General features: G+C 39.6%; 2 protein-coding genes across 2 annotated transcripts; both read left to right on the plus strand.

The window, feature by feature from the left end:
• The first annotated feature begins 411 nt into the window (after nucleotides 1-411).
• Nucleotides 412-6,542, plus strand: sars2 (seryl-tRNA synthetase 2, mitochondrial). The gene is made up of 16 exons (XM_055029079.1): nucleotides 412-714; nucleotides 814-909; nucleotides 1,602-1,631; nucleotides 1,738-1,878; nucleotides 1,980-2,034; nucleotides 2,122-2,185; nucleotides 2,276-2,381; nucleotides 2,489-2,536; nucleotides 3,861-3,969; nucleotides 4,156-4,201; nucleotides 4,286-4,373; nucleotides 4,505-4,617; nucleotides 4,904-4,997; nucleotides 5,135-5,227; nucleotides 5,312-5,377; nucleotides 6,262-6,542. Exons 1-16 carry the CDS (start codon nucleotides 418-420, stop codon nucleotides 6,400-6,402), a joined length of 1,587 nt encoding a protein of 528 aa, XP_054885054.1. The 5' UTR covers nucleotides 412-417; the 3' UTR covers nucleotides 6,403-6,542.
• An 815-nt stretch (nucleotides 6,543-7,357) lies between these two features.
• LOC129359372 (cilia- and flagella-associated protein 251-like) lies at nucleotides 7,358-14,020 on the plus strand. The gene is made up of 6 exons (XM_055028950.1): nucleotides 7,358-7,515; nucleotides 9,662-9,702; nucleotides 9,783-9,852; nucleotides 10,529-10,594; nucleotides 10,718-11,601; nucleotides 12,405-14,020. The coding sequence occupies exons 1-6, from the start codon at nucleotides 7,470-7,472 to the stop codon at nucleotides 12,471-12,473; spliced, it is 1,176 nt and encodes a 391-aa protein (XP_054884925.1). The 5' UTR covers nucleotides 7,358-7,469; the 3' UTR covers nucleotides 12,474-14,020.
• The last annotated feature ends 846 nt before the right edge of the window (nucleotides 14,021-14,866 follow it).

Below are 14,866 nucleotides of genomic sequence, written 5' to 3' on the forward strand. Positions count from 1 at the left end.
TGTTTCCCATCTGATTTCCGCTTCCGTGGTGCATTCAAGGTATATACCAAACATTTCCAGTCAGGTCAACAAAACAGAAAAAATAAAAAAATAAATAATAGAGGCATATCCATATACTGTCTATGAATGCTCTGGCAATTACAGGTTCCCATAACAAACCAGAAATGAAAAATATATATAAACAATAAAATGCTATTTGATTTTTGGTTTGAAGCACAATTTTATAAAAATACACTGTCTATCTTTTTTATGGTAGAAACAAAAAATGTGTGAACATTTAAATGATCATATATTTATTTAACTTTTGTTAAATTTTAAATTTTTAAAATAAAATACAAATCACTGAATAAGAGAAGCATACGGGATTCTCAACTGGTGTGAATGAAGCTAGATTTTCCGGGTTTCCTTGAATCCAGCATGGTCTGCATGAGAAACATGGCGACCTGCATCAGTTTGGTTGCAAGAGTTAGAGGCGTCGCTCTGACAGTGTTACAACCGATACGCGGACAGTTGTTCTCCAGGCGGAGGGGCGGCGGTAATGTCCCGCATCGCCTCCGGCATGGAGCCCGCAGCAGTCTGTACGAGCATGTCCGTGAAGGCTACAGCGACAAGCCTGAGCTGGACATGGGAGCGGTGTGCGAGGAGACCCACAAAGTCATTGCTAATGTGGAGAACAGGAAGGGCGACCTGCGAGGGGACGATGTCAGGAAAATTGTAAGGCATTTAAAATTGTCGTAATTTCTTCTTATGCAGAAAGTAGCTTTGTTTCGATGATACTGACTGACCTTTCACCTCGTACTTGTATTGCTCCAGGTGAGAGTGTGGCAGGAGCTCCAAGCTGTGAGGACAGAAATCTTTGAGTTGGAAGAGGAGAAAAGATGCATCAGTGAGACAGTCAGAACTCTTGTGGTGAGATTTGTTTTGCACCAGTTAGAAATTGAATCCACAAGTCTTCAAATGTAAGCTCTGATCTCATTCAGCTTGACTTAATGTGACAAGATAAAGCAAAGAAATGACAAGTTTATGGCTAAGACGGATTCATGATGATAAATTGATGATTGAAATAATCTTCAACTGATTAGGCAATCGATTAATCGCTCATTTTAATATGTAGAATCTAAAATATACAATTTGCAAAAAAAAACAACAACTCTGTAAGAGCAACGATTAAGCCAAAAGTTCACCAAGAATACATATTAAAATGAAAAACCTTTTTTGTGTGTAAATATGTTCTGTGCAGAACTCCTCAAGTGGCATAGTTTTGGCTTCACCTGGTTCAATAATATAATAATAGTAATAAATCTCCTATTATGTAGTTTTTGCTATCCAGTTCTCAATTGGTAATTTTTAAAAAATCATTAAAAGGTTAACCCTATACTTTATGGATGTTAAATCACGCAAAAATGGCTATTTGGATTTTCTTATGCATTGCTAATATAAAATATGCTAGATAGTTAGATGAAAAATCAGCAGAATGTGCCTGCTTTCTTTATCCATTTAAAAGACACAACAATCACCAGAATAATTAATTTTTAAAACAATTTTTAACAGAACCCGTACTGTAAAGCTGTTTCTAAATGTTCTTATTATTATTTCCACAGAACCAAAACGACAAGAAGGTCCTCGCTAATGTAAGTGCAGCCTCAGGAGCCAATTTCTCTTTTGGTTACTCCAAATGACCAGATGAGGTTGAATGTGTTGCATCTTTTGTGTCTGACTTAGTTGTTTCTGCTGCAGCTTCCAGAGTTCACCCAGGCCCTGCAGAAGGGCCGGGACATCCGCAACAGACTGAACCAGCTCTACCTTAGAGACACCGAACTGGACCAGGAGCATTACAGCCGAGCGCTCCGACTGCCCAACAACACACACCCTGACGTGGTGAGAACTTAACAAACTAATCCCAGGCATTTCTAATTAGATTTCGGTGTGCAGCAGAAGTTGTGGAAGTGAAGTTTCCCTTTTTGTCTTGTTTTTTTAAGCCAGTCGGAGATGAGAGCCAGGCTAAGGTGGTGGAGTTGGTTGGAAAGAAAGCAGGTGAGTGATATTAATAGTAAATTAAAAACGGCTTGAAAGGCATTATTGTCATGCTTACCAAAGAAAACGGTCTTGTTTTGTTTGCAGAATTTGACTTTAAGCCAAGAGGCCACGTAGAGCTCGGTGAGGCATTGGGCCTCATCCGGCAGAGGTCGGCTGAAATTCACCCAATGTGCTCAATGCTTGTGCAGCAAGCATTGAGCACTGAGAATGTTCATAGTCTGTCTGCCATCTGCTGCAGGCATTTGTCTCACGTCTCCGGTCATCGGTCCTATTATTTAAGAGGAGCGGGGGCAAAACTTCAAATCGCACTCCAGAATTTTGCTCTCGACACGTTGCAGCGACGGGTATGATTGTGGTTTGGAAAAATCATCTGCGATTAATGCGAAATGAGTAAAGTCATTGTCCTCAGTCAGAAAAGCAGTGGAAACTGAGTTTTCTTCCTCTGCTGCAGGGCTTCGTTCCCATGGTTGTGCCCGACATGCTGAAGGGAGTGGTGTTTGTGAGTACCACATCTGTCAGCTACAGTAGTAAAATCTTACTGAATGCCCGCAGTATGGGCTTAGATTAAATGCTTGTCAGCTTGAGCTCCAGCTAGTCGTACAAAGCCATTTTTTAAAGTCAACCTGTCTTTGTTTGCAGGGTTTGAAAACAATTTCATGGCCTGAACACTTCATTAGTGAACTTAATGAATCTGAGTCTTTCCTACCAGTTTTTCAAAATTAAAAGAGAGACTGTCTTGGTTACAGCAACTTTCTACCTGTTGTTTTGTGAAATTTTAAGCAGGATCGGGGGTGATCAGTGATAAATAATGACAACACGCTGTTCTGCTAGAGTAAATGTGTCCTTTTATTCATTTTATTCATTTCAATATCAAATTCATTTACACAACAACATATAATGTAAATAAATTCTTTCAATCCGCTCTTACCGTGACACAGTGAACTGGAGAGCCGACAGTCCGGGCAGAGCTACAGCATCACGTAACTGGGCATCCGGACGTAATCCACAGCAGACTCTACTGAACAATGGGACTTTTCTGCCTTTTATACTCAGAGCCCCCCCCCCCCCAATTGTCCATGGGGTCCAGAGGTGACGACCATGGGCTCATTCCTTGATTCAATCAACATACAGCACTCAACTTCCTGTTGTGCTTAAAATGTGTTGAAAATGTCTAAAATGAGCATGAAACATACAATTTATCAAAGAACATAGAAAATTCTTATATCACCTGTCTGTCATGTGATTTGTTCTGCAAACTGTTTTATTATTTCTTCACATAATTTAAGTGAATTACAAATTGCTCAAAGTGCTTTTATAATCTTGCTTTTTACTTTAAATATTTTGAGTCAACTTGTGCTTTATTTTGATTTATACACATAAACGTTGGATATAGAAAGCAGCTGTAAAACAAGTCATTAAATTTTACATTTACACATTTCACATCTGCAAAATTTCTACATTAGGACGTTAAGTGTGTTCTACCCAGAACTCTTCAAGTGGCCTAATTTTAGTTTCACCTGGTTCGAATACTGTAAACAACAACAAAAAAAAACTGCTATTAAGCATCTTTTCTTCTATTCAGTTGTTAATCAGTTAATTGAAAAACATCAGTCAATCAGAAAGGGTTGAGCTTTTCACATGTTTATGTTCAAGACATCCTGATTAGTTCTTCATAAAATCTTGTTTCTGTAATCACAAACAGGATATTTGAAACATTGTTGTCTGTAAAATGTTTTTTTTTTGTTTGTTTTTTGTCCAGCCTGCTTGGTTTTCTGTCCAGGATTTCAGTAACGTCTCCTATCCTCTCCTGTCATCCTCCCCAGGAGGGTTGTGGGATGCAGCCAAACGCCCACATCTCTCAGGTCTACTCCCTGGACCCGGCACGATTCCCAGACCTCAACCTGGCTGGGACAGGCGAGGTCGGGGTGGCAGGTGAGGCTTTGTTCACCTTTACGTTGTCACTACACACACCTCTGTTCCTCATGCTATTGTATAAACATTATAGCTCTTGAAAGAAAAGCCATTAATAAATACTGAACATTTACCTTCCCCTTACTGCTAGAAGGTTTGTGCATAAATCAGTGTTGTGTGCTTCATTTTTTATTTGTATTTCCACAGGTTATTTCATGGATCATGCAGTAAACTGGAAGGACCTGCCAGTCAGGTTAGAAGCTCTCCTCACTCCTTCATCTTTCAGATGGAGCGACTCCTATCTTTAATTGTGCCAGCATGTCGTCTCTCACTGCAGGACAGTGTGCAGCAGCACCTGCTACAGGGCCGAGACGGACACCGGCAGAGAGACGTGGGGACTTTACAGAGTCCATCACTTCAATAAGGTCAAACACAAAGGAGGTCTTACCCGGGGAAAGACTTTAAATGATGGCGAGAGGAAAAAATCCAATCGAAAGAGATTCATCGTATTAAACTTAAAAGCTTAATGTTATTGTTCCCTTGTGTTTTGCTTCAGGTTGAGATGTTTGGAGTGACGGCTAATGAGACGGGACAGGAGAGCTCACAGCTGCTGGAGGACTTCGTCTCCTTGCAGAAGGAGATGTTTTCTGCGCTGGAGCTTCACTACAGGTGAGGAAACAAACAACTGTGCAGCATCAGAGTTGATCTGAGATCACAAATAAGATGCAACAACAACAAAAAAATCTAAATATGTTACAAAACATATTAAATCCATTCTAGCTTCACTGCAATTAACTGAATTAATAAATAACACATTTTACTGATGATCCTCATTAACTGTATTTAAGGTTAAAAGTTGGAATGTCCCAGTCAGAATTTTTTTTTTTTTTTTTTTTTTTTTTTTTGTGAGTCATGAGTACTTTCGTTGATGTTGCTGTCATTGGTTTGATTTCAGAGTGCTGGACATGCCCACTGAGGAGCTGGGCCTTCCCGCCTACAGGAAGTATGACATTGAAGCGTGGATGCCAGGGAGGAACAGCTACGGAGAGGTCAGCCTCATTACTTTCCCCAAACAGTCCAGATACGCCAGACATCTTCATCTGCCTCTGCTGAGTTAAAAACAAGCAGCTGTTGCTTTGAACGACTGATCAGGTTGATTTCTGAAGAGCTCTCTCCTGTGTATCAGGTTTCCAGCGCGTCCAACTGTACGGATTATCAGAGCAGACGCCTCAACATCCTGTATGAGAGGCAGGATGGCAGTCTGCAGTACGCCCACACTGTAAGGCTGCAGACCACTGCTGTACGCTCCTGCCGCTCCACATCACACTTTAAATCCACAGTCTATTACTTTTCTTCAACCCAGGTGAACGCTACAGCGTGTGCAATTCCTCGAATGATTATTTCCATCCTGGAGACTCATCAAACCAAAGTAAGGCACAAACGGCTAACATGATAAAAATGAGAACGCCTGGAATGCAGAATAAGATTTCCAGTGTTTGAGTGGAAAATGTAAAAAAAAAAATAATAATAATTTTTTGTGTGCTTTTATGACTAAACTAGTGATCAAAAACTCTTTTAAGTCACAAAGAGTACAAATAAAATCAATTTTAAAGCTATTTTATTGGGACTTAAAGTCATACAGCTTCTGAAAAGTACTGTTTCTTACTACCAGCGCTGCTGTAAACAATTATTCTAGTGATCGAGTAATTTGATTATTTTGACGATTAATCGATTAAAAATTTGCCTTGTTCTGTACTTTAGCTAGTAGAACAGACATATAAAAGAAAAATGCTAATAAAACATGTTATTGCTTAAAATGTAATACATTTAAAATATACTTAAAACTTGAGACTAAAAGTGATAAGAAAACTTTTGTGAAAGTGTAAAACGGATGAGAAATACAACATTTCACATTAACTTTTATCAATTTAAAAAGCAATTAGCATTAATGAACATTGATGTGAAAAACTTAAAATGAGATCTGCTTCTCCATACGGGAAAAATATTACTAAATGAAAAGGCACACACTACACTATTAAAAATTTTTCAGAACTTGGAAAACCATGCATCATTTTGCTCTGTCATAATTCTGCACAAATTTGTGTTGGTTTATCACATACATCCCTAATACAAAACATTTTGTAATTGTAACAAATTGTATTCAAAGCACATGAATACATTTTTTTGCGCAGTATGTTTACAGCTTATGAAAATAGTGTTTTGTACAAACTCTATTTTTTGTCCTATGCATTCAAATCTTTTCCTTCATCTTCCGTTTTTTTAGTAACTGACTTGGTGACTGTATGTCTTCAGGATGGAACCGTGCGTGTTCCTCAAGCCCTGCAGCCTTATCTGGGTCTGGAAGTGATAGAGCAGTCAAAGTACACGCCTCTGAAATACATTGGACCCAACCAGAACAGTCGACCACACAGGCCTGGTCCTAAAGCCAGATGAAAACCCAACCAGAGGACGCTACTCCACACAAATGGATAGAAAAACTAGAACACATTGTTTCTCGTGAAACAGAGCAGTGCTGCTGAATATTAAAAGTAGAAATGCTGTATGTCCTTTTTAATAAAATGAAATTAATCATACGTGTATCGTGAATTGTTTATATTTCTTTTAAGAGTAGAGGATTAGTTGGTTTTTGGAATAATAAATCTTAATATGACCTTGAAGAAAATGCCATTGATTGTCCTTCAGGGTTTTCTGTTTTTTGAAAAATTGGGTCACATTGATATAGACCCAACATTGAGATCCAGACATCCCTAATCCTGCAGGTTCCCAAGGTGTTCCCAGTCCAGGGAACACCTTGGGTACTATCCCTCCAGCGAGTGCTGCATCCTTCCCAAAAGTCAGATGTGCCTGGAAAAAATCCAAACGTTTGCTTTTTTTTCACATCATCTTGCTCAGTATGTGAGATAAATGGGCCTTTATGCCACCACAAAGTCTTACATTTATTTGTGTAAATTCCAAGAAACTTTGACCAAACTTAAAAAGCAAAGTGCAAAAATGCTTCAATAATATTGTTGGACATTTTAGTTGTCTCAAAAAATGTGTAAAATTAAAGACTGTTTTACAAATCTTTTCCAGAGATGAACTAGTCTGAATAATAAAAAAAAAGAGTAATTGGTCATATTTCCAGATCAATACGGTAGTGATTTATTTCATAGCTTGTGCAGAATATAAGAGGAGCCAACAGGATGAAGATGTGCTTGTTTGGGTATGGAACTGTGTGAGATTTTTTTTTTAACAGTCTGTTGTGTAGGTCTGTTAAGACCCTGACAGCAAAGCAACACTTGACCTCCTGGCAGCAGTGCTGGGCTCTGATCTGGCTGGGCTCGGTCACCTGACACACACACACACACACACACACACACACACACACACACACACACCCCTACACACACACACACACACACTGCTGCTCGGCTCCACCTCACACTCAGCGGGTGTGGGAGGAAGAGCCAGCCCAGCATTTTGAAGGTTATCTCCTGCAGGATACTCCTCTCACGGATCCTATGGGAATTCTGATAACCACCATTTTTCTCTGGGCTGCTGTCGGAGGTAGGCGACCATCACATTTACGAGCTGCTCCGTGTTTCTGTTCATCTCCATGCGGGAGGAGGCGGTGAGGCTGGAAAAGGCGGGTATGCGCTGTTGTCTCTCCGGATGAAAGCCTCCCGTTTCTCACTCTGCTGCAGTGCTGCATCAGCTCAGCTGCTGCCGACGGGGCTGGAAACAAGAGAAATGTTGTTTATCGAACGACAAGAAACCAGGTTCGCTCACCTATTGCCGAAAACCCCGGAGGGTTTAGAGTTAATGCGCTTAACGAGCGACGTTACATAACCCGCTCTGAACGCATCCAACCTTCCGTTTCAGTGCGTTTGTCACTGAGCGACCACCATGCTGGGTCGGTTAAATAGATAAAACGCAGTCACTTAAGCTCACGCGCACGTTTAAAGAGCCAATTAAAGCCCCCGCACAGGTGCGCGTGCGGTAGCAACACGTGCCGGCGCCTTAGCCGTCCACCTTTGAAGTGCGCTAATTCAACATGTTAAAATTTAACCAACGAAATGAGCCTGGAACGAGCTTCTATTCATTTACAATTAACATTTTTATTCAAAATTACCGGATTTTATGAAGAATCCCCCCCGCCCCCCCAACTAAAAGCATCTACAGACATGGGATTCATCTGTTTAATTTATTTGTGATTAAAACAAATAGGAACACCCTGAGATTTTATTGGCCCCAAGCAGATTTGGGGCCCCGTTTCCCGTTAAACCCATTAGTCACCGCACCACCACCACTTGTATCCCTTTTGAACAATTTAGGCTTTATGCGTTTTGAGAGGGTGAGAGAGTTTACTGGTAAACATGTATTGACTGATTCATTTTCAGTAAAAATGTACATTAGATGTAAATCCAGCGCAGAAACAACCGGTAAATATGAACCAGGTGAAATAAGGAAGGCAAACAAATCTATCAATACGGTAAATACTTTCCTCCGGAGGTTTACGTTAAAATCCAAAACACACTTAACAGAAATACTAAATTTTTTAAATCTACTCTTCATGTACCGCAAAGCCAATTTAAATGCAAGATCCTGCTTCATAAATTGAATCTTCTGACATCTGTAGACCTTTTGAGACCTCAGATCAGACGTGACGACCCGCTGAATTTAAGCATATTACTAAGAGAAGGAAAAGAAACTAACTAACTTCTCTTCTGGCCTTGAGAAGCTTCACAGCGGCCTGGTTTGCCTATGCCATGGGCCGGCTAAGCACTGAAGGTTCTTAGGTAATAATATGATGATGCTGGTTTCACAAGAACAAGATATTTTAGCAATATTTCATGGAAAATTTGATGCAGAATCATTAGTTACTTTAGACCACAAATATTCATTCCATAATGTTTTGTTGTAAAATACATTAAGACTGAGTGAAGCTCAAAATTTTAGAATTTACTCCTAAAAAATATTATCATTTTTATATTATTATTATTCACCTAAAACATTCAGGTAAATATTCCTGGTTTGACACAACAACTAAAATAATACAAAAGTTAGTCATTTATATAAAATGTCATTTTAAGAACAGCGTGCTGTCAGCTAAAAATTAGCAATAGATCAGACTTCACCCTCTAATACTGTTTATCTGTTAGAATATTTCTTTTTTTCTGGACTTTTTAGGCACAATGTTGAGTGGTAGTAGAAAGACTCAAACGAAATCTCGTTCAGGAGCGGTGGAGAAACTTTTCATCAAGACATTTCTAAAGACTACAGGAAAGTTGGGCTTTTTTGGACCAAGTATATAAGTGGATGTGGTTTGAGTCTTTTCACTTTGTATTAAAGTTCACGTTTTGGTTAAATTGTCTTCCTTTTAGAAAGGGCAGAGAGGGAGCTGCTTAGTGTGCCCTTAATGGTACGCGTAGTTGGCCACTGACTTAGCTCTGGTGGGAAAACTACCTGTGAGCTAAAGCCGCCTTCATCTCTGAGCGAGAGGGACGCAAAGTTAAGCTCCTTTGCAGGTTTGCTTCACTGGGGTAACTGCACTCACCTTAATGAGGGAACAGCTCCACCCACGCCCATGCAGGATTAAAGACATGCAGTCGCTCAGCTGCGGCGCTATTAGGTGTTGTGATTACTAAATGATTCTTGATATTTCTTGTATTTAACGTTCAGTCTTCCTGGTTTGTTTGCTCTGGTTTCGCAGTGGGAAGCCGACCAGTTACCTCACCCCTTAATGATGCAAAGGTCAGAAAGAAGCCTTCTGCATTTACATTGTTGTTCAGCTTTTCTCCTTCAGATATTAACTGTGGTGTTTTTGCCAACAGGTTGAATGTATAATTCAGGAGGCACTGAATGAAGACGGGTCGCACCATGAGTGTGGATCCCAGCTTGCAGGTAGAAGATACGTGTTGTATTTTACAGAGTGGAAGAAAAACCGAAGTCAAGTTTTGTTCATCTTGTTTAAATGTACTGTACATGCCTGCTACAACCATGAACTGTGGTGTGTTTTACTTTGATTTTATTACAGCAATGCAAAATAATGAATGCATCTGTAATGGAAGACAATAATAATAATTTCTTGTTAATCTAATCTAATTTGAACACATTCTTCCACATGTTTATGTTTCCCCGATATGGATTGAGGCAAACTTCACATAGTTTTCTTTCATCAATAACTTTCTTCTTGTGATTTAAAAAAAAAAAAAAAAAAAAAAAAAAAAAAAAAAGACCAGAACAAATAGTTGCTCACTTCACAAAAAAACTTCTTTGACGTCCTTAGATTAAATCTAATTCAGCAAATCATGAAGGGAATTTGCAGCAATGGATCAGAGTAAAGAACATAAATGCATGCTACACTTTTCAGGTTTTTATTTATAAAATCTTTTGAATAACATGTGGCCTTGTTGTTCCATTTCCCAACTGATACTTTGTGTTTATTAGAAAAAAATCTCAAATACAATGCATTGAGGTTTGTCGCTAATGTGTAACAAAATATGAAAAGGCTCATGCAGTGTGAATATCCTTGCAAGGCACTGTTGCTTCTTCTTCATGTGCTCCATTGCTGTTGCAGAGGAACTTAACGAGGTGCAGAGACACCAGGGTCTTCTCAGAGAACTGCAAAAGCTAGCTGATGACGGTACGCACAGGCTCCCACTGACAGCTGCTCATAAATGCAGCAAAACATGGAAGTGCGACTTTTATTTCTCATTGCTTTTATTAAAGTCAAAATGGAACTGATACTGTCTCCCAATCTTTGCAGAGCGGGAGAAGGAGGAGAGGGACGAGTACAATCTGGGCGATGACGAGATCGAGTTTGAGCAGAGGGATGAGGAGGATGAGAAAGATATGAGAAGTGATGGAGAAAAGCCAGAGGATGAAGACAACAAGAGGAAGCCACAGGCTGACGATAACGAAGAGGAGACATCCAAAAAGCTTGAGGTCACCAAGAAAAGCGAAGAGGAGAAGAATGATGAAGAGCTAGAGGAGCTGCTGAAGGAGCTCAAAACGAAACGATACAAAGCTGCGAAGGAGAACCAGAAAGGCTCTGAAACAGAGCTAAGAAAAGAAGAGGAGGAGGAGAAGATGAAGCAGAGCAACGAGGGAGAGGACAAAGGACCAGAGGACTCAGACAAGCAAAATATGGAAGAAAGACAGAAGAATGAAGTGGAGCTGATGGTGGAGAAAAAGAAGGTGGAGAAAGAGCTGGAGGAGCTACTCAGGGAGGAAAGCAACGTCAGCAAACCAGAGCAGGAGAGGGAGAGGAAGGAGAAGCAGGAGGAGCTGGAGGAGCTTGTCCGAAAGATGAAATGGGTGCAGGAGGAGGAAAAGCAGGAGTCGCAAGGCGGGAAGAGAGAGGACAGTACGGATAAAAATAACGAAGACAAGGAGGGAGGAGAGGTGGAAAAATCAGATGGGAAAGTCAAGAAGACGAACGAAGCAGCGGAGCTGAAGGAGCCGCTGCAGAAGAGAGTGATGGAGAAAGCCAGCGATGAAGCCACACGGCAATTTGAGAGGGAGAGGTATGAGGAAGAGGAGGAGGAAGAAAATGGAGAGGATGATGAGGAGGAGGAAGAGTTTGTTAGAGAGGATGAGGATGACGAGAATGAAGAGGATGAAGAGGATCATGAAGAAGATGAAGGGGAGGTGAGTCAGAGCAAACCGCACCAATTACACTTTCAAACTATGATGGAGTTCAACATTTCTTCTTTTTCGTGTAATCCCAAAGGCAAAATGTCCAATGTACTTAAAATAAATATAAACCATGTTTCATAACAAATGTATTGTTGAGGCAGAGATTTGCAAACACATCTACCCAATCATTTAGACAGGTCTGAGCTCGACTTTGCAGTTATTAATCCCTCCTCTTAAGCAGTGGAACGTTTCAAGTTCCTTATATTAGGTGCAAAAGATATATCAACTTCTTACACATCTTTAGAGGTTTACTTGACAATTAAATCTTGACCTATTTTAACAATGAATTACAACACAAAGGAAAATATAAAGAATGACCTGGATATGATATCTGGACGTCCTTTTCCTCAGAAATAATCTTCACATTGATGAGCTACTGTTGACTGTTTAATGATACTTTAAATTGAAATGTGTTTTGTTTTCATTCACCAGTGCAGTATAAGTATGAAAACACGTTGTAATATTTAACAGCACTCTGGTTCTTTGGTGGTTCTTTAAAAATTTACAGGAGTAGATATTTATCTGAAGTTATAAGCTGTTTTTTAAAATTTCTTTTCCAAAAAAATTATGTGACAGTTGGGGCTCTAAATAGGTTTTATTTGTTCTGACCTGAAAGCAGAAATAACTCTTTAGCTTGTAAAGGTTGCAGACCCTTGATCGACACTATTTGGAGTTTTAAAAAGAGCTTAACATTTTGATCTTGGTTCATTTAATCTCCTGCAGAGATTATTCATGTTTTCCTTCCTACCCACCAGGAGCTCCTGGAGATTGAAGCAGAGCTGCGTAAAGTGGCAGCAGAGCTGAGGGAGCTTCGCAGAGGATGAGAAGCTCACCCAGGGAGCAGGCCGACTGGCAGTCCCCTTCTCTTCCCCTTCCCTTACACTCCCTGTTCCAGTCGTATATTACAATCGCACAGTCATCACGGCACTCAGAGAAACGTCTTTAAATGTGGATGTCAGTAGAAAGTGTGCGTTCTGCTTTACCATGTTAGATTGCCTGGATGGATCCGTCTCAGTTTCCTCAGCTGAATGAGGTGGCCCTCTGGAGATTCTGCAGGTTCACGTCCATCTCTGGTTTCCCTGTCTGTGTGCTGGTAAATGCTGTTTGTAACAAAGACAGGGTATTTTTCAATTAGTTGCACTTTCACAAGCTCATGCACTTTCATTCAAATGTTATTTTGAATGCACAATACTAGAAATTCCTGCTCTTCTAACTTTTGTTTGAATTGTGTTTTTCGGGGAATACCGACCGGCTTCCCTGTTGGTCATTTGTAGATATTTAGTGCAATAACTGATGACTAAGTTCATGCCGTCTGACTGTTATCAGCAACAATGCTCTTATTAGGAATAAGTCATTACTTCCTCTTCATTTCTTTGATGGTCCAGTAGAAGCATGAATTAATTTGGCTCACGCACTGTTAAAACCAGACTGTTTGTGACGAACCCCAGTGGCCCGAGCCAAATTCGCCATTAACTATAATGTTGCACACCCAAGGTAGGTTTGTCTTTGGTGTGATAGGTGGTGCGGTGACAGAATAGCAATGCACTCAGAGCTTAAAAGGTCTAAAAGTGTCACTTGGGGTTCTAATCCAGCTTTGCACTCTCAACACGCCAAGGAGCAATCGAAGAAAGGTGGAGGGACACTTTAAAGCCATGTGTTGTCTTCTAGTAACAGCAACAATAACATTTAAAAGTCTGTAGTTTTCACCCCGTTTGTGTCAATATTACATGAGCGCCTTCAGCCAACATTATATGAGATGTGGAGCAACAGCTTCCCCGGGAGGAGACTGGGTAGACATGCAAAACGAACAGGGATTAACCAAGTTAGCAATGGAGGCCCACTTGCTGCAATAATGCAATATAGATTATAGCACATGTGAATGCAATAACTAGCCAAGTGTATTTAATATGTAATCGAAATGCATCATTAGGTATTCCTTTAGCAAATATACTCCCTCCGTCTTTATAAAGCCAAGATTACAGCACATGCATGTGTTTAAACACTGGTAAAATAGTAGGCCAGGTTGTATGATCTTTTAAGTAATAAGCTAATAATACTAATACAATCTTCTCCAAAGAAACCTGTTTCCAAATCTGCAATGAATGTACTATATTTTTCTTTTTTATATAGAAGTGAAGCATTTTTTCCACAAAATGTAACCCTAGAAGCCAGCAAGCAAGCAAAAAAAATGAACTTTTTTTAAGTTGGGGAATGGGGGAGTCCAGAGAATAATCTGAATAGATGAAGTAAACAGAAACTGATACCATATATATCATTTGCAATATTACTGGTCAATCACAGTGCTGTATTTTGTGCCTGCTGTATCCTTCTCTATGCTATCTGTCAATCAATAAACCATGTATCAAACCATTCTGTGTGGCCTATTTATTTCAACTTTTGTTTGTCCTCAAACTTCTAATCCGTCGTCAGTGTCTGAGATGGCTGTAGAAACTGCATTAACCTGACATATAATTGGACCAAGGAGATATGGATGCTTGTATTTCTGGACCTAAAGAAGACTTTTGACACAGTCAACCACAAAATTAATTCCTGGCATAAGCAAATCCCACTGGAGATGTTTTTTCTAAGGAGCTCAATCAATGGGAGCTATTTTATTTCAATAAAATAATGGAGCCTGTGCTTTTTAAGGTGGTCAAACGAAAGGATGGTCATATGGATGACTGAAAGTTCATTGTCTGTGCCGTTAAATATAAATCATGAGAAACAACACTAGGTATTGTATTTAGAAAAAGGTAAAGTACTTTTAGTGACAAGTTCTAAGTATTTAATTCACTTGATCTCTAAATGGCTCAGCAGATAGAATATATTTTTATTTGACCAACAAAGCTTGTGTAGAAACAAGAAATTTCACTCTAACATGAAATGTAGGTTTGTGCCTGGAACATTATTGGTTTGTTACTGGTATGTTACTCAGGTATGTTTCCAATAAAGTGAATAAACGTAACAAATGTTGGATACTGAAAGTGAGTACAGAATATCCAGAATTTTTACTGGAGTAAGAGTATAATCAGAATAATACTAATGATGTAAAAATACAAAATATGGTGTTGTAAAACATTTCCAAAACTCTTTTCCCCCAAAAAGAATTACGAAAGAGTAGCAACCTGTTTATCCTAAATAAATAGACACTGTGAACAGTTTCACTTAATGCAGCAATACTTTAGGATCTATATCTGTCTTTTTTTTTTTTTTCTTT

The sequence above is a fragment of the Poeciliopsis prolifica genome, unplaced genomic scaffold (assembly GCF_027474105.1).
Source record: "Poeciliopsis prolifica strain line A6 unplaced genomic scaffold, Auburn_PproV2 SCAFFOLD004, whole genome shotgun sequence".
Lineage (NCBI taxonomy): Eukaryota > Metazoa > Chordata > Actinopteri > Cyprinodontiformes > Poeciliidae > Poeciliopsis > Poeciliopsis prolifica.